The sequence below is a fragment of the Chrysemys picta genome, chromosome 14 (assembly GCF_011386835.1).
Source record: "Chrysemys picta bellii isolate R12L10 chromosome 14, ASM1138683v2, whole genome shotgun sequence".
NCBI lineage: Eukaryota > Metazoa > Chordata > Testudines > Emydidae > Chrysemys > Chrysemys picta.
Window position 1 is genome coordinate 24,523,748 of NC_088804.1, and position 19,312 is coordinate 24,543,059.

At 40.4% G+C, this 19,312-nt stretch overlaps 1 protein-coding gene across 3 annotated transcripts in view; it reads right to left on the reverse strand.

The window, feature by feature from the left end:
• The window catches only part of LOC101947377 (neural-cadherin-like), a 120,168-nt gene that overhangs the window by 75,426 nt on the left and 25,430 nt on the right, over positions 1 to 19,312 (reverse strand). For all 3 annotated transcript variants that reach the window (XR_010592568.1, XM_008167001.4, XM_065567146.1), the window contains exons 2-7: positions 12,607 to 12,804; positions 12,002 to 12,227; positions 8,419 to 8,623; positions 6,775 to 6,886; positions 5,121 to 5,370; positions 728 to 870 (exon numbers count right to left, since the gene is read on the reverse strand). Coding sequence is in view for 2 of the 3 variants with exons in the window: in XM_008167001.4 (XP_008165223.3) it covers positions 728 to 870; positions 5,121 to 5,370; positions 6,775 to 6,886; positions 8,419 to 8,623; positions 12,002 to 12,227; positions 12,607 to 12,804 (1,134 nt within the window). In the remaining variant the exon portion in view is untranslated. The remainder of the gene's footprint in view (positions 1 to 727; positions 871 to 5,120; positions 5,371 to 6,774; positions 6,887 to 8,418; positions 8,624 to 12,001; positions 12,228 to 12,606; positions 12,805 to 19,312) is intronic.

The following is a 19,312-nucleotide window of genomic DNA, read 5'->3' on the forward strand; positions in this document are numbered from 1 at the left end:
AAACCCGAGTTGAAGAGGCAAAGGCGCTGACTCTGTGGGTGCTCCAGGGCTGGAGCACCCATGGAAAATTAATAGTGGGTGCTCAGCACCCACTGGTGGGCTCCTCATCTCCCTCCCCCACCCAATGTCTCCCACCGCCGGAGGGCCCCGCCAATCAGCTCCCTCCCTGCCCGAGCTCCCTCCTGCCACGAATGTGCCAGGGGGCAGGTGCGGAGGGAGGACAGAGCGCCCCCCTCCCACAGGTAACATGGGTCGGAGAGAGTGCAGTGGCCCCGGACTGGATGCGGGTGGGGTCGCTGGGGTGGGGGATGACATGTGACCAGTCATGGGACATCCCTTTAGATCATGCTCCCCCCAGTATGGGGAGGCACCTGTTGTCTATAGGGTACCCTTGGTGGAGGGATCAGAACAGGGGCGGAAAGAGGCATGGCGGGGCCTTGGGGGAAGGGGCGGGACCTGGCACGGAGCAGGGGTCAAGCACCCCCCAGGAAATCAGGAAGTCAGCGCCTATGTAAGGAAGGATGGATTGTAAAGGTAGAATAGTTAGATTATTTTTTACCGCATACTCTTATTGGTATTGTAGCAGCTCAGCAAAAGCAGGATATCCCACCAAATAATTTTTACAGTTGCTAACTATTAAAGACTGAATTCAATGTGCTGGTGTTTGCAAATAAACTGAAAACTTTCAATACTGCAGACAGAATAGCAATGGCAAATTTATCATTACCTTTCTGAGGGTCAACAACAAAGTTTCCCTTTTGATTCCCTGCTACAATGTCATAAGTCAGGCCATCACCATCAGGGTCTATAGCATTGACTGTAGCAATCAACGTATTTGGGCCTGCATCTTCAGAAACAAAACTCCTGTAGCTGTTAAAAAGAATTGTAATGAGAAATTACAACATATGATGAAAGAGTCAAATTAAAATATATGTACAACTGAATGTATGTTTTAGAGCAGGATTTGTTGACTGTTTAAATGTAATGTAGAGACATTAAATCAATCAATTAACAGACTCATTCTGCTTTTCCCTTTAGTAGATTTCCCTTGCAAACTTCTAGGAAAAAGGAAGTTTACCTTCAATAAGGATTTGGGTGAAATGTGGGGTTCACCATTTTACACACACACACACACACACACACACACACACACACACGACAGGATATACTGTGCCACACATGATACATGGGGCCAGGGTACATGGGTCATCATCATAGCTTATCACTCCAAAACTGCAACCAAGACCTGGTGTTATCACTTATCTCAAATAGTTCCTCAGGAGTGCAAGATGTGGACAGAGTGAACTGTATCAGGCTGTGTCCAAGTATTTGTCTAAGCTCTCCACATTCACATTTGGGGTCATCCCTCAACCTCCACTTGGTGAAATTATCACCAGTTTTTCCCATCCGAGCTCTCACTCTATTTAGAGTACACTAGGATTTTTGTTCAAAATACAAAAACACAACCCCCCCACAAAAAACCCCTAAAATGTGAATAAACAAAAAGTACACTGGTGTAAGCCCAGAGTAATTTCACTCAGTTCACTGAGATCAGAATCAGTCCCAACATGGTCAGACTTGTAAGATGAAATCAACCACACTCAGATACCATGGCAATGAGGGCCATATATATTCCTAGACAAAGAGACTGAATTCAAGACAAAACTTGCCTTACATTTTACATTTACTGACTTGTGTGTATTCATTGGTGCATTAAGATAGAGTTGTGGGGGGTTTTAGCATTTAATATCCAACCCAATAAGGGAACTAAATGATTCTGGTTTAGCTCCGCTATTCAAACCCCAGGGCCATTGTCTTAGCTCTGCATCAGAAAACCAAATGAACTGTAACTCTGACAACTTTAAGCATTAAATATAGGAGCAAAAGAGTTCAAATCATCAAGAAAAGGCCTCTGAAGAAGCAGAAGGAGAAAACTGACAAAATGAAACAGAGTGGTAGCTTAAAGCAACTCATAATCGAGGAATAGGATAATTATGGGGAAAGAAAGCTCCAGGCTAAGAATTATGAGTTTATACTGGACTGTAAATCTATTTAAACAAAGCACTAAAAGGACATCATCATCATCATCTTGATTTGTATCTCTGCATTGGTCCATGATTGAGCATAAAATTAACTGCAGATTAGTGTCTTTGGAGGAACTAAGTTACAGATGATCATGATGAATCTATGTAACAGAGCAAACATCAGATAAGACCTGCTTGAAGTTCATCCTTAGATTCAGGAAGGCATCAAGGCAAGATAAACCAAAATGAAAGCTTAGGTACTGAGCAACACCTGCAAAGTGCTCAGCACCTCAGACTCCGGTCTTTGGACTGTGTCTATAAAGCATGGAATGATCATGAAACATTGGGACAACTTCTGTTCTCAGTTGCAACCACACAGTCCCACTGAGTTAAATAAAAATTGCATGCGTTCACCCGACGGCAGAATTTGGCTTTATGTTCATCTCCAAATGTATGCAATGGCTACACAGACTGCAGATGTAAAATAATAACCCTCTATGAAAGCATTTTTCATAATTAAAAATAATGCTAATTTTTTACAATATCCTCTGGTAAACTCAAACAGGAAGCCTGTTTTTCTTTTGCTGAACATATGCTCTGTTTTGACGAAGAGCTGTTCACGACATAATGAGTGCTGGCACTCACTTTCTAACAAAAAAACAGTACTACAATGAAGCATTTGTTTTTAAAGAAATAACGACATACAAGATTAAACAATTATGTGGACACTGCAAAAAGATACAAGAAATAAGAGGATAACGGATTAGTGTGCCTGTCGGCCTTGATAACATCCATTTAACAGCCTGGAATATTTTTTTTAAAAAAAGGGGAGCATGTTCTGAAGAACAAGTCTTTAGATTCTGGATTAGCCCCATTTGGACATGCAGAGGACCACTAAGAATTTTGTATTACAAAGATCAGCTCTTTTCATGCCAAAACTATCTGAGGGATGTTTAGTTCCCCCTCAGCTGTTGGCTCACTAGAAAGAAGGAAGGAAGGAAGGAAGGAAGGTAGGAAATTGTGAAGACACATATTACCTTTAGGTATTATAAGGACTGTCAAGAAGTCTTGACGTTGTGTTCAGACAAACCACAAGTTTGGCACCATTAAAATCCCTTCCTGATCTTTGCTCTGAGCAACTTTTACTTTTAAGCTGACGCATAAAAGTCAGAATTTGACAGTGGTAAACTGGGAATTCCACTGCAGAGTCTGTAACTTGCATGTAAGCTCATAGTGCTTTTGACACAGATTCATATACTTGTAAGACTCCAGGTTTAAAGAGGACTGTGCTTACTGAACCCTGGAAAATGTTCCCTGTGTTGATGGGAGATGGGACTGGGCGAGATTAAGTGCATTCCACTTATTTATTATTGACATTTATCTTGTGATTTCTTCATATTGCAGTCGTCAGTTAGGACTCTGTCATCTACTAAACATTTTGTTTTTAACAATTCAGTAAAATAGTCAACATTTTCAGCACTATCTCCAAAGCCTAAACTGTCTAATTAAGGGCAAGATTCTGCCATGCACTCTGGATGTGCTGGGATGTGGAGGGACAGAGATGCTGCCTGTACTCCCAGCATTTCTGGCTGATTTTCTACTGAGGTCTCCTGGAGTACTCAGTCTGAAGCATAGTTCCACCACTCTTGGAAAGGATATCATGTCCTGCTGTCTCCCCATACAACCAGCTCTGAGCAACCCTGGCCAGCTCTGACCCACCTGCACCTTTCAGACAATTAGTACTCACGCAAGCTCCAGCACGGAGTAAGTATTGTGGTATCCATTCTGGCCAGCACTTGTGCAGGGCAGGAAGGGGGAGAAGGGATAGGAATAGTCTCCAACACCTTCCCTGTAATAATGTGAGTTCTCACTTCTAGTGGATATGTTTTCTCCCACTATCATAATGTATGTTATCCAGCATGTGTAGAGTAAAGAATTCTTTCAGATATAGCAGTGGTTGGAGACTATATGGACATAATCTTTGTTTAAGACTGATGACGAAGTCCTGAAAAACCTCCCAATAAGAATTTTTAAGAAATAAAATTTTTTTTTTTTTATAAAATGTACAAGCTTGAACTTTTTGCACTACAGATTAACGACTCATTCTTGTTCCCGTTTATATTAATGGAAATTTTGTCAGCAGCTTATCTCAAAAGATTTCTGATATATTGGGATACATCCAGAAAAAAGACTTCTTCAAGTTTTGGATCTGACCCAAACCCAGGACTCCTGAAGAGCATTTGGATGCAGGAATTCAAATATTAAAAATTCAGGGAGGGAGATCTTGGCTATGAGGCTCCATTTCAGGTCCATCTCTATTTAAAAAAAAAATCTACTTTTGTTGCTACCATTTGAAGTAGCTATCCTACAAGGAATGATGACTCACAGGGCCAAATTCTGTAGGAATGTTTAAGGATGTATCAGTTGGACTCAGACCCCATTAGTCTTACTTCCTCTGATTTGCCAATGTGTGAGTGAATGTAAAAGATTCTGTGTTGGTATGATTTATATGGTGAGGAGCTGGAAGAAGACATAAGTAAGGGGCAGCTTACTTTAGCATACATGCTTTTAAATGCTACTCTTCATTCCTTTTCTTGCTTCACTTGTCTCTTCTGGCCACTTGATGCGTGAATTACACCAGCTTACATTTACTGGACCAAATTCAGAGGTGATATGTAAGGGTGAGTATAGTCTAAGTGTGTTTAGGTGAGCAAGTCTAAATCTAACCTATGGAAGTCTAAGCTGGTAGGACATATATGCTGGAAGAACCAGAAGAAGGTTCAAGACTAACTCGGACTATTCAGATTCATCAGTGAAGAATGTTTCCCACAATCTTTTCAAATCATCTCTAAATTTTGTGGTTAGGAACCAAACTTAAGGACTTATTTTACTGGGAGTATGAAATTTCTGGGCCAAATCCTTGTGTAGTATAAATCAACATAAGTCCACTCATTTCAATGAAGCTATGCCAATTTAAACCAGGTGAAGATCTGGCCCTCCGAGCATGTCTCAGTTCCTGTGATATCTCTTTACATCTTGACATCCACAAGTTAAGAGCAATATTTTCAGAGTTTTAAAAACAACTGATATATTTACATTGTCTGAGAAAACTCGGGTGCTTCATCATTCATGTTTGAAACACGGATTCTAACAGTTGCTGTCCCAGTCTTTGGCTCTTCTCCTTTATCTACAGCCATAATTATAAATTCATAAAGATGGTTGGGCCGCTCATAGTCCAACTGTGTTGCTGGGAAGATAGTACCATGTGAAGAAATGTTAAAATCTGGACTCAAAGTGTAATATAATATTTCAGCGTTTTCTTCTGAATCACAGTCGCTAGCTGTCACTATTAAAACAGAAGAAAAATACAATTCCTAGATTAAGGTCTAAGGATTAAAATGATAAAAACTTTAATAGACAAATTAATGAATGGCATAAAAATAACAGTAATAACATTTATTTTAACATGTGGGGCTTGAAATAACTTTTAAGTAGTACAGGATATAGCATATTTTATACTGATTTACTATGGTTTGAAAACAAGCTGTAAAAAAGCAAATTTTTTACTTCAACTCTCAATATTTATATCAACAAGTAATCCTTCAAGGTAAGGCATGCAATTGCCTGGCTACTTCCACCCATTGTTATGCCTCCGTCTGCTAAAGATCCCTCTACTATCAAAAATCTTCTTCCTATGTGGGTACTTATATTCTCATGCCCACCTGATTTGCACCACTCACCTAAATTTATTTTGTCCCCAACAGTCTTGCCTCCTGCAAACACATGATTAACTTCATATACAAGAGTGGTCGCACAGAGTCCAATTAGACTCATATATAAAGACTCATATATAAAATTAAATATGTTCTTAAATGCACAATCTAAAAATAACACATTACTGGATTATAAAGTTTCATTTCCCATTCAAGAGATCAGTTTTCAATGTTCTAACAATTTGCTATTTTAACCTGTGTATACTTTTTCAAATCATAGGAAAAATTAACTGAAGGAATAGCCTTAAATATGTATGCAATTATTTATTTTGATGTAAATCTGCTTTTCTTCCAGACTCTGCTCTTATTTAAATAAAAGCTTTGATTTTTTGTCACCATTTCATGCACTACACAGAACTGCATAATATAAAACTGAGTTATTTGGTTATAAATTCAGTAGGGGTGAAATTTTGCTCCCCTCACTCATCTAAACACACATGCATACACACAAAAGGCCCTGAATGCAGCAGAACTGGTGTAGTTCAGTGAAATGGGATGGGGAGGACACAGCATATGGACAGCCCACAGAGGCTGTGTGAGCCATGGAGCTGTGTTCCATGAGGATTCCCTCTGTCCCAGCGCACAGGGTGGTTTCAAAGGTGCACAGAAGAGGTGCATTGATGGACTCACAACTACTGACCATCTCCATCCTTCAGAAAGAGGGACACAGCAGCTGCTGGGCTACTGCAACTCTAAGGATGTAACAGCAGCCACAGCATCTGTACTGTCACTTCATAATCCTACAGAAAAGATTTGTTTCCTTCCTTTCCTCTCCCTCTCCCAACTTCTTTCAGCTGTGCACAGGGCACAGGAGTTTATGCTCGTGAACCAATTCTGCAAGGTGCCAAGTACTTCCTCAAAGCTGTTGCATATCCCACCCTAGAATTGGTACCTTGTGTTTCAGAGGGGGAAATTCTAATTAGCAACAGAAAACAATTCTCCTACTGACTGTAGTGAATAGATTTTAAAGTGCTAACCTTGCAGAAGTACAGTTGTCATGGGAACTGTTTCAGGAACATTGTCTTTGCTGTAGATTGACTGCTGGAATTCTGGGGCACAATCATTCTCATCTGTGATTACAACCAAAACCTGAATGGAAGAGATGAGAGAATTAAGTAGTATCAAAGTGGATCTGAGCAATGTCTTCGCTGGTATAGATATATTTGATGCAAGGATTTTCCAAAAATAATCATCTTAGAGGATTTCAGAAGCTATAGCCCATAGGAAGAGCCATTTTTGTTAGATTGTTCATTTCCTGCTGAGAATTGTTTTTATGTTACACAGAAATTCTTAAGTAGTGGAAACTGTCATATCCAAAAATTCTTCTACTGCAAGGTTTTTCCATTTTTTCCTCATGGACATTGACTGTTATTTTCTTATTTAATTGCAGGGCACATGGATTCTCCATTTTCTTAGCATTCTTTTTCACTACTGCATCTTGCAATACATTTTTATTATTTCTACCACTTAAATACTAAAGCAACTAATTCTTCTGCCAAGCATATTATGCCTTTAACAGTATAAATTTACTGAGACCAGATTTTGAACTCAATTACACTGGTGTAGATCAGGAGGTAAAAATATGGAATGGAGGTCAAATTCTGACTCCTAAATGGTATTATAAAATGTTTTCATTCTCCTAAGACAAATATTATGGGTTTAAGTCTCCTCTCACTTAGAGGATGCATCAGTAGTAATTTCACAGAAGTCAATGACAGTTATACCAGTGTAAAGAGATTGTAAGTAAAATTAGAATCACACCCTATGTATTCACAAAGCCACTCATTGTCCTCCTTCAAATACTATCTTAAAACTCTTCTCTGCTGAGATGCCTATAAAACAAACAACAAAGGTTATCAGCAGACTGTGTGCTCAGACCTCTGCTTACCATGCTGGCCAATGTCATCTCATTGTTTCCTTGTGTTCCCCTGTCTTTTTATTGTGTGCCCGTTTTCTCGTATCTTATACTTAAATTGCAAGCTCTTTGGGGCAGGGAATGTCTCTCTGTTACATGACTGTACAGTGCTTAGCACAAGTTCCTGGTCTCTAATAGATAATATATATACACATCTGCTATATCTGTATTTCAAGGATTTTTTCACCTTTAGAAAAGCTTTTAAGAGTACTGTGACGATGTCTTTTAGATACAATATATGCATTACAAATTACCATTGCTTCATTTCTTATATCATTGTTCCCCATTCTTTAAGCTAAAAATTACTCTGTGTTCATATTCTCTGCTTTTTAAATAAAAATACTGTAGAATATACACCATGCTCTGTACGCCAGTTTAGAACAAGAATATTGGCATCAGGTCTGGACTAGTGATATTTCTTCCGCTATAAGCAGGCAAGGGCTGGGAATTATGGAGAGGCAGTAAATTCAGCTCCTGAAGAGGAAGGAAGCATCTTACATGAATGGGTCATTTCAGGAGTAGCATTAATGGGCTCTTGCCTCAACCAGAGTCAAGGACATAACACAAAGACTAGGAATACAGTGGGACAGAATGTGAGATAGAAAGGAGGGAATGGGAATTAAAGCTATGAAGAATCTGGAAGGACCTGGATAAACTGCAGGAAAATCAGGGCTGTCCTGATCAAAACAGAATGATGTGGTCTTACCTCAGTTACACTGCTAAACTGCTCTTGGCCTTCTGTTGCTCTGACCAGAAGCAAGTATTGGTGTTGGTCACTCTCATAATCCACACTCCGAGTCAAGCTGATCTCTCCTGTTGCCTGATGGATGCTGAACAGGCCACTAGGATTAGTTAGCAAATTGTAGCTCAGGGATTTGTTTTGATATGACAAAGCAGAGACTGTAAGAAATCTGGATAAAAATGAAAAGCAAAAAGCAAAGAGAAAAGACATCAACACAAAATTATTATTTCCCCTGTCTGAAGTTCTTAGCCACAAAAATAAACCTCTTATATTTGTTTTCCTAATATTGTGATGTTAATATTAGAATTCTGAAATACCAAAATATGGCAAAAATGCAATAAATTGCAAACCCAGTCCTGCATGCCTGATGCAAGCAACTCACTGAAGTAAATGAGGATTGTATCTAAAGACTACGGGATTGGATGCTATTTTTATAAAATGCTCCTCAGACCTGCTATCTTGAGGCAAAATAGGTAAAAGCTAGGGCGTTGGGAATAGGATATATTAAGGATTAAAAATCCAGCCAGGCTATAAACGGAGGATTTTATTGTAGTTTTAACTGAATTTGCTTAGTCTGCCATGACAACATGTTGCAATGATTTTCAGTTAGGGAAATAAAGTTAAATCAAGAGCCAAAGGATTTAGCCTAATAAGGAAACAGTAAATTTCCTGTCCTGATCACGGGATCTTAATGTTTGAAGAGTTAGCTGCTACAGAAGGAAAAAAACAGGTCAGTAATACAGTATATTTAAGATATAAGACCATATGAATGGTCTTAAAAGATAAAAGTGAGATTTTTTTAAATCTAGTATGGCACAATCCTGTTTCCAATAAAAATCGATAGGGTCATGTACTGACTTCACTGGGAAAGGGACAGAATCAAAGTAACTACTTCACTCTCTCATAGTGAGCTACTAGTGTCCAATATCTTTTTTTTTTTAATAGGGGGTGAATATAATTATATGGGAGAACCTTCAAAGTTCAATTCCTTTAAAATACCCAGAACTGTGGATCTGAACTTTATTAGTATTTTGAAAACCTCTTGATCTGCAAAACTAAATAATGTCTTATAACATTTTCAAAAAATGTTATTCTTAATCTGATCTCCTTTGTTGGTGCATGCTATCAGTGCTGATTGTGTTGAGGTTTGTGACCGTCTTTAACTTTGTAGATATTTAAAAGAAGAAAAATTACAAAGGAAACATTTTGAGTATTTCAAAGAGAAAATACATCCTTCAGCCATTTGTTGCCTGATCCTGCAAGGTGCAAAAGCCTTGTGAAAGAAGATCCCCCAAGCTCCAAGGAAGAGCAGGATCAGGCCCTTGATTTGCATGAAATGGAGAATAAAAACATTCTACCTTTCAATAAAATTATAAATTATTACATTGCAAATACGTTACTAAGGTGGTGGATGTGGTTTGGTTCTAATCCTATAGAAAGTGCGATTGCTCTCTTAGATTGGGACAAATGCTATTTGATAATGCTCAGGCACACCCACTTGTTTTCAGTGCTCCCATTTCAGCATGCAAGAGCTTTAATGCGCCAATGTTGGTGTGCAAATGCAATTACATGCCCAGTTATTTGTGTATTAGCTAATTTTGCCTATGCAACATAGGCACAGTGTTTTCTATTCCTTTAAGATACAAGCATTCGGAAGTGGGTCCTTATGAGTTTCATAATCATGCTCCATGAGCAATATTTATAAAATCTTTTCCAGTTTGGATTTTTGTACCATTCATAGCAAAGAAATCATGAGGATTTGCAGAGATTAGTACATTTTAGTTTATATGAGTACTTTCTTCCTGCTGCCATACTGCTGACAATGACTTCTTTCAGAAGATCTGATATTGTGGTTGAAATTTTGAGGTATTGCCAAAGGTTGTGATCGGTCATATCTTGTTTGTTTTATTTATTATTTGTATTATGATAGCACCTAGCAGCCCTAATCATGGACCAGGACTCCATTGTGCTAGACCGACCATTGATTAACAGATCCACGTTAATATTAGTACTGTAGGGTTGTACAACAATCTCTGTTAGCACTCCCTGTTAATGTAGAATAATAATTTGCTTTCAGTGGGTGGCATTATTTATGGTCATGGCCTCTAGTGTCATATTATAATCTGATTACACTCAAGATTAATATTTCATTCCCTTGGGATATTGCTGGGGAACTTGACAAACTGGCTGGCTATCAACCACCCTTAGGTGTGAAAATTGTTTTTAAATGCTGATTAAAAAGTAGTTACAAAGAATCTTATTATTTTTTTAGATTTAGCTTTGTCTGACTCCAAGGGCACGTCTTCACTACCCGCCGGATCGGCGGGTAGCAATCGATCTATTGGGGATCGACTTATCGCGTCTAGTGAAGACACGATAAAATCGATCCCCGATAGCTCTGCCGTCGACTCCGGAAATCCACCGCGGCAAGAGGCGGAAGCGGAGTCTACGGCGGCGCATCAGCGGTCGACTCGCCGCCGTCCTCACAGCCCGGTAAGTCGACCTAAAATACGCAACTTCAGCTACACTATTCACGTAGCTGAAGTTGCGTATCTTAGGTCGCCACCCCCTTGTAGTGTAGACCTAGCCCAAGATGGCAGAGATTAAATACCTGGTAGGATTCCATAATTCTTAAAACATAGGGACCAAAAGAGAATATATATCCATCACACTTTTAAAGCAAAAGCACATTATCATCTGATCTCATACATCCTAAATTACTATATTCAGGAAGTCTGTAGCTATATGGGTACTGAAAAAAGTTGACAAAATATGGTAGATAACATGACAAGATTAACAAACATATTACAATACAGACCATGAGCTTTCAGATCAAAGGGCTTCATGGTTTAGCTGTAGGAGGAAACTTTTGCACTACACATTAGAGCAAGTCAGTGAGGTTGAATAGGAGCAATTGAATGCAGAATTTGTCCCAGTACATAAAACTGAGTTTGCTAGTCCAGTAAAAGGTTTTATTTTATCCTGCGCAAATTATGATGTCAGAATTTTTGGTGATATGTACACTGGCATGATAAGCCATCAGAATGGAAAATCAAATGACCAAGCTTTGTGGTATCTTCATTTTTGCCCAGTAATGAAAGCAGCATTCACAGCCTTTTGCTTTTTCTGATTTTCATGTGAAGAACTTGTCACTTTTCCAAACATCAACACAGATCCTGAACTGGAAGAATACATAAAGGATATTTTCCCTTCTTGTTTAATGCCTCTAATTTGTCTTTGAGGTCATTTTTAAAAATAGGCACAACCAGTTTCTCCTATTTATTATTACTAACATCCTTTACAAATATGAACATCTCATTCTTCACCAGTACTTTTCCACATAAAACAATGACTACAAAATAAATCAAACTATATCTATCTTAGATACTTCTTTCTCTGGGACATCTAATAGCCAATCATCCCATATCTTTTTGTAATCTGCAAATAATGTGAAGGCTTCTGGGTGATATCATCAAGGTTAAGCTATAGTCTGTGCTATAACCCCAGCTATTAACTAGTACTAGTACAACTTTTAACTGGTACTTACGATTTTCCCTGGAGCGTGTTTTCAGGAACATAAACAATATATGATATGTTGGTAAATTGTGGTGGTCGAAGCCCCGCAATCACAGAAACAGAAGCAGGAGACCCTTTATTACCAAGTTTATCCGCTGCTAACGCAGTCATTAGGTATTCCCTGTCCTTCACTAGTGGCAAACCTGTTGTTTTAATCCAACCACTGTCCTTCTCGACCTCAAATCTGTCTTCTCCACCTAAGTAGAAATATAAACCCAGAGACTGTTGTCAGGAAAATTTTTACTGGAGTAAAATTGAGAGAATAACTCCCACTAGAAACTCCCATATGGAAAAACATGCACGGCTACCCCAGAGAAACCAATTCATCATTGGGGATGGGCAGTGCTGCCACAGTCCTCTGCTAAAGGTGGCCAGTTTTAAAATATTGCTAGAGTTTCCTGAGAACCCCTCCAGTAGATGAGAGGTTATCAGTGAGTCTGCCCTTCAAGCTGACTTTGTGCTACAGGAGATCCACAGGATGAGTTCTGTCAGAAGGACCTGGGGGTGGAGGGGAAGAAGCCACGGTAGTGATTCTGTGTATGTGTATGCGCATATGTACATATACTTTTAATTTACCTTCCAAGAGAAAATATTCTACAGCTCCGTGGACCCCTTCGTCGTCATCCACAGCAAGAAGCTTATACACTTTAGTACCTGCTGCAGCTTTAGGAGATACCACGGCCAAGAATGGGAAAGGATCCATGGCCCATTCAGGTGCATTGTCATTCACATCTGTCACAGTAAGTTCTAAACGCAGCAAGTACCATTCCTTTCCTGATGGTTAACAGAAAAACAAAGGATTAGTTAGCACGCTAACTATAAGCACTGAAAATATCTGGGATATAGTATTATTCCTAAATATCGTTCCGATGGGATCCAGTTTAATAGAAAAAAATACTTTTGTAGGCCCCAATCTGCAACTGACAGCATGCAGATGGACTCCTGTACCTGTGAGGAGAGCCACTGACTTCAATGGGGCTCCAACAGGACACAACAGTCAGTTCAAATGCTGTCAACTGCAGGATCAGGTTCATTATATTCTGTCAATACTACTTATTAGAACTGGTCAAAATTTTTGACTTTTCTCTCGAAAATTTTTTGTAAAAAATTTTCAAGAAACATTTTCTCTCATTTTCATTTACAGAGTGATTGGAAATTTTCAAAAATTTGAAATGTCTACAAAAATTTCTCTGCATTTTTGATCAGCTTTACTATCCTGATTGATTTGATCAGTTTACAACTTCAGTGAAAGACTAATCAGGTTTTTAATCTTTTATGACAATCAAATTGATTGTTTCAAAACCAAAAATGGAACCCTTTTATTCGTCTATAATCCATAAAGAGAAGATAGATCATTAACAAGTGGGTATGCACTAGCTATACCTCTGTCACCATTTACCCAGCCAATGAAAGCATTAGAGCTCTTGAAATAGTGAATCACATCAGCACTCAGACTGTCAGAAAAGAGTGACAAAAAAAAAGGAAATATTTTCCCGATATGAGAAACTGTTCTTAACTTTTCAGTGCCTGAAATAGGGGTAAGGACTCAAAAGTAAAGGTTAGAGATGACAAAATGGGAAAAATACTCTCTGTGAAAAATTCTTTTGAATACTAAGCGGTAGCGCTAGAATCCCAGCTCAAAGGAAGGCAGAGCAGAACTCCTCCACTAATTATTGATAAACAGCTGAATAAATCCATACATTCTTGTAACTTATAAATACTTGCCCCAGATATTTCTATTCCTAAATGTTTCCTTATTATTGTTACCAATAGCAACCACCTCCATATAGAAATATACATTACAACTCTTAACCATCTTCAGATATTCAAAGATGGTTTACACTAAGCGGTGTTAAATAGAGCTGCTTTCTTCTCAGGAGATTGTAAATCCACTTCTTGGACTGACTGATGACTAGATGTACCCAGATCTTGAAAAAAATGTGGCCAGCACTACCAGACTGAGGAGTATTACTACTTGCCAGGCTGAAATACACCAGCATCAAGTGCAATACCACTTTATATCCTCCTCCCCGTCCTACTCTGTCTACCTTTGTCTGGGGACCCCCACTGCTTGGGCCTAAAGTCTTTGGTCTCGCAGCAGCTGAACTTTGTGCCCCAATAAATCAATGAATGCTGGGCCTTCACTCCACCAAAGAAATAATTCTGTGTCGCCCACAGTATATTAATGGTGGACCAACCCATCCCCATATAAAATAATTTATGCAGGACCCTCTTCCACAGTAAATTAATGGTGGGAAACCACTTAACCCCAATACATTTGTCTGGTTCCACACACGCAGCCCTATTCAGGGGTGGCTAGATATGAGATCTCCCTCCTCCAGGGACATACCTGAGCCCACCAAAAAAACGGAGCAGTGGACTAAGGAGCAAGGAGATCCCAACCAGCCTGAAGACTTCAGCAGTTATCCCTATGCCTGCCATTCTAGCAAACGGGAGGCGGGACGGGGGGAGGTTCCCAGATCACACCATCCATCTAAACAAAGGGCTCCAGTTGAAGAGGGAAATCCTTCTACAACCTGCCACCAAAAGCTTTTTTTGTGTGGCCCCACTTGACCCCAGCAAAGAGCTTTGTATTGGGGGGCCTCTGCCACCCCCATCCCAGAAGAGCCCAATGATAGACTGGATAAACAGTTTTCTGCTGATGTGACACAGTAGCATCGGTGGGGACTAGGGTTGCCAACTGTCTAATCACACAAACCCAAACATACTTGACCTGCACCCGTCCCCTGCTCCAGAGACCCCCAACCCTGCCCCGCTCACTCCATCCCCCCTCCGTCGCTCGCTCTCCCCCACTCTCACTCACTTTCACTGGGTTGGGGCAGGGAGTTGGGCTACAGGAGGGGGTTCAGGCTCTGGGCTGGGGCCAAGGGGTTTGGAGTGTGGGAGGGAGCTCCGGGCTGAGCCTGGGGCAGGGGGTTTGGGGTACAGGAGGGGGTGCAGGGTCCGGGAAGGGGCTCAGGGCTGGGGCAGGGGATTGCGGTGTGGGCTCTGGGAGGGAATTTGGATGCAGGAGGTGGCTCTGGGATGGGGCAGGGCATTGGAGTGCAGGAGGGGGTGCAGGCTCTGGGAGGGAGTTTGGGTGTGGGAGGGGGCTCAGGGCTGGGGCAGGAGATTGGGACACAGTAGGGGGTATGGGGTGCTGGCTTCGTCCGGGTGGCACGTACCTCGGGCAGCTCCTGGGCATCATCACAGCCTGCCCTAGCCCCGTGCCACTCCCGGAAGCAGCCGGCACATCCCTGCAGCCCCTGGGGAGGGGGGAGGCAGCAAGGGGCTCCACGTGCTGCCCCTGCCTGCAGGCACTGCACCCACAGCTTTCATTGGCCACAGTTCCCAGCCAATGGGAGCTGCTGAGTCAGCGCTTGGGGTGGGGGCAGTGCGCTGAGCCTCCCCCTGACCTGCAAGCACATGCCAGCCACTTCTGGGAGTGGCACAGAGCCCCACTGGATTTTTAGAGGCCTAAAATCTCCCAGTTTGGCTTCAGTAACCTCTGGGAGATAGGGCATGATTCCAGAAGACTCCCAGCAAAACCGGGAGGGTTGGCAACCCTAGTGGGGCCCTCTACACACAAACAGCTCTCAGCTAGGATGGCTGCCCCACCCCCATCCAGGGGCCTCCTGATCTAAGGGATGAAGGAAATAGCTCTTCTCCCATGACACCCTACTCCTAAGAGTAGCAGCCACCATTACAGCAGTGGCCTGTACCCGTCCTCCTCTCCCTGACCACCAGCAGCTGCTCCTATCCTACTTGGATGATCAGGAGAATGGAGGGCCTTTCTCATGAGAGGAGGCTGGAAGAATTTGGCTTGTTTAATCTCACCAAAAGAAGGCTGAGATATATGCTAAACATTTGTATGCCTCTTCATGCTTTGGCCACCAGTCCAGAGGACATGCTTCCATGCTGATGATGCTTGTTAAAAAAATAATGCGTTAATTAAATTTGTGACTGAACTCCTTGGGGGAAAATTGTATGTCTCCTGCTCTGTGTTTTACCTGCATTGTGCCATATATTTCATATTATAGCAGTCTTGACTGATGACCCAGCATGTTCTTTGTTTTAAGAACACTTTCATTGCAGATATGACAAAACCCAAAGGAGATACCAATGTGAGATTTCTAAAGATAGCTATAGCACTTGACCCAAAGTTTAAGAATCTGAAGTGCCTTCCAAAATCTGAGACGGACAGGGCGTGGAGCATGCTTTCAGACGTCTTAAAAGAGTAACTCTCTGATGCAGAAACTACAGAACCTGAACTACCATAAAAGAAAATCAGCCTTCTGCTGGTGGCATCTGACTCTGATGATGAAAATGAACATGCATCAGTCTGCACTGCTTTGGATCGTTATCGAGCAGAACCTGTCATCAGCATGGACGCATGTCCTCTGGAATGGTGGTTGAAGCATGAAGGGACAGATGAATCTTTAGCGCATCTGGCACATAAATATCTTGCGACACCTGCTATAATAGTGCCATGCAAATGCCTGCTCTCACTTTCAGGTGATATTGTAAACAATAAGCAGGCAGCATTATCTCCTGCAAATGTAAACAAACTTTGTCTGAGTGATTGGCTGATCAAGAAGTAGGACTGAGTGGACTTGCAGGCTCTAAAATTTTACACTGTTTTATTTTTAATGCAATTTTTTTTACATAATTCTAAATTTGTCAGTTCAACTTTCATTATAAAGAGATTGCACTACAGTACTTGTATTAGGCGAATTTAAAAATACTATCTATTTTGTTTTTTTACAGTGCAAATATTTGTAACCAAAAATAAATATAAAGTGAGCACTGTACACTTTGTATTCTGTGTTGTAATTGAAATCAATATATTTGAAAATGTAGAAAACATCTAAAAATATTTAAATAAATGGTATTCTATTATTAACAGTCCGATTAATTGCACAATTAATTGTGATTAATTTTTTTAATCGCGTTACATCCCTAGTTTATATCTTACGTTCCAAAAGCTCATGCTTCAGATGGCTACTGGCAGATGTCGAGAAGAGATTTTTTTCTCACAATGCATTCTGGGACTTTTTTTATCTCTTTCCTCTGATGTATCAAGGATGGCCACAGCTGGAGTTCGGACAGTGGACGTGGAGGAACAGGACTCTGAGGTGACACCGTGCACTCTCTTTCTCAGGTGCATGGCTAGCTGGTTCTTGCTCCCATGCTTAGGGTCTAACTAATCACCACATGTGGGGTTCAGAAGTAATCCCCCCCGAGGTCAGACTGGCAGTGACCTTGGGGTTTTTTTGCCTTCCTCTCCAGCATGTGAGTGCAGTTGATTTGTCAGGATCATCTGGGTATATCTCACTTAAGATTTTCCCTGCCACTGCAGAGGCCTCGAGCACTGGTGTACCTTGGTCCCTCCTATTCTCTGCCTATGTACATAACAGTCTAGTTTCCTCTTGGTCTCACTTACTTTGGTCTTATTTCAGTTGCTGGGTTTAGTGTGCGGGGACTGGGTGGTGTTGATGGCCTGTGATATACAGGAGGTCAGACTAGACGATCAAGGGATTCCTTCTGGCCGTAAACTCTATGACATACTCCTACAAAACTATTTATGGCACACTCATTAACATATCACGGCTCACTGAATCAGTTCACACTCAGTTGCCGTTTGGAAGGTTATCTTCACAATCAGGATGGTTAGAAATACATATTTTTAATAAAATCTTATTTTCTGTGAAGTTGATAGAACTTGCCCAGAAATTATTCCTGTTTGTCCTGGGTGGGTAGATTCACCAAGCCCTGCTTGTATCAAATAATAAGAAGTATTTTACAGTCACACATATTTATTAACAGGAGTGTTCCCTTTAGCTAAACTAATAGAACTATTCTTTAGCTGTTTTGCAAGAGATTAACGCTGAGTTTTTGATCTAGTTTCAGACCCTTTATCTTCTGGTTCTTTTCTGAATTCTCAGATGCTAGTAAACACAGAACCTATGGGCCCAAGCAAAAGTTCATAATGTCTAACAGAATCACTACAGTGAAGAAATGCAGGAGGAAGTATATGTTGTCAGAACACTATGCATAGCAAACACGGGTTATATTTATAGGGGTATTGTTATTAAATTAAATGCCAATTACTCTGATTGGCTACAAACTACTACCACGTTTCATAAATAAACCAGCAAGGAATCCAGGTTGCTTTACAGATATGCAAATGACTTTTTAGGAATGCTGTGTCTGCTGCGATCTCTTCATGTTGACCTCTAAGCATATCTAACTCGGACATGAGATGCAGTAAGGATGGACAGTAGATCAGCCAACAAAAGCAGAACAGGATATAGGGTCCAAATTTTCCTTTCACTTACACTGGTTCAAATCTGGAGTAACTCTACTAAAGTTATTGGGCTCTACTGATGTAAATGAAAGGAACATCAGGTCTATTTTCTCCCACAATACATTCACTCCTAGTATTGAGAGACTATACCTCAGAGATAAAAGTTATATATTCATATATGCAGAGCAAGGCATGAACCCAAAGCAGAGCACAGCATACATCTAAAAATGGTCTGTTAATATTTTATCTGATAATATCAGAATATTTTTCTGCAATTTTTTTTAAATTTAAATTTAGCTTTGCAAGAAATGGGTCAACATCCCCATAAACAATTAGGGGCACCTTTAAAAGTATTTTACTAAGTAAACCTAAAATAACCATCAATCAAGTCTAAACTAAGTATTTAGTGCTCTAAATATAAAGTGTTGCCAAATTCTCTAATCTTATAAACAGTGTTCTCTCACTGAGGCAGATTATCATCCCAGCAATGTCTGCCACTTCAGTTAGGACAACAGAATTCATTCTCTCTCCCCCCCCTCTCTGTCGGCCGCAATGTTACATCCCACTCCAAAAAATACAGAGTTTCTGACTCTACAATAAATGGCTTTTGTCTGAATTATGCATTTTATTGATATTATCCCTTCATTTACTCAGCAGTACTAATACATCTTGCACATCATATATTAAAGCCTGTTGCAAACTTTTCAGAGCTTTTCATAATTAGTAAACTCTATCTGATGGCAAGTGGCATATTTAGCACACCCTATCATAATCTGCAATCTATAAACAACCAGTAAGTAGATTGTAGGAAAGAAAATTCCTCGGTGCTGTGATTAACAATGTCAAATTTAAGTTAATAGCTTCCAGAGTCTTAACCCACCATGACCTTTGAGTACTTTCTGTCCTTTCCAAGAGAACTCCCTCTATATAAAAATAAGTGTTCTGTTGCTGGGTCTCACAGAACGTAGTGGGACA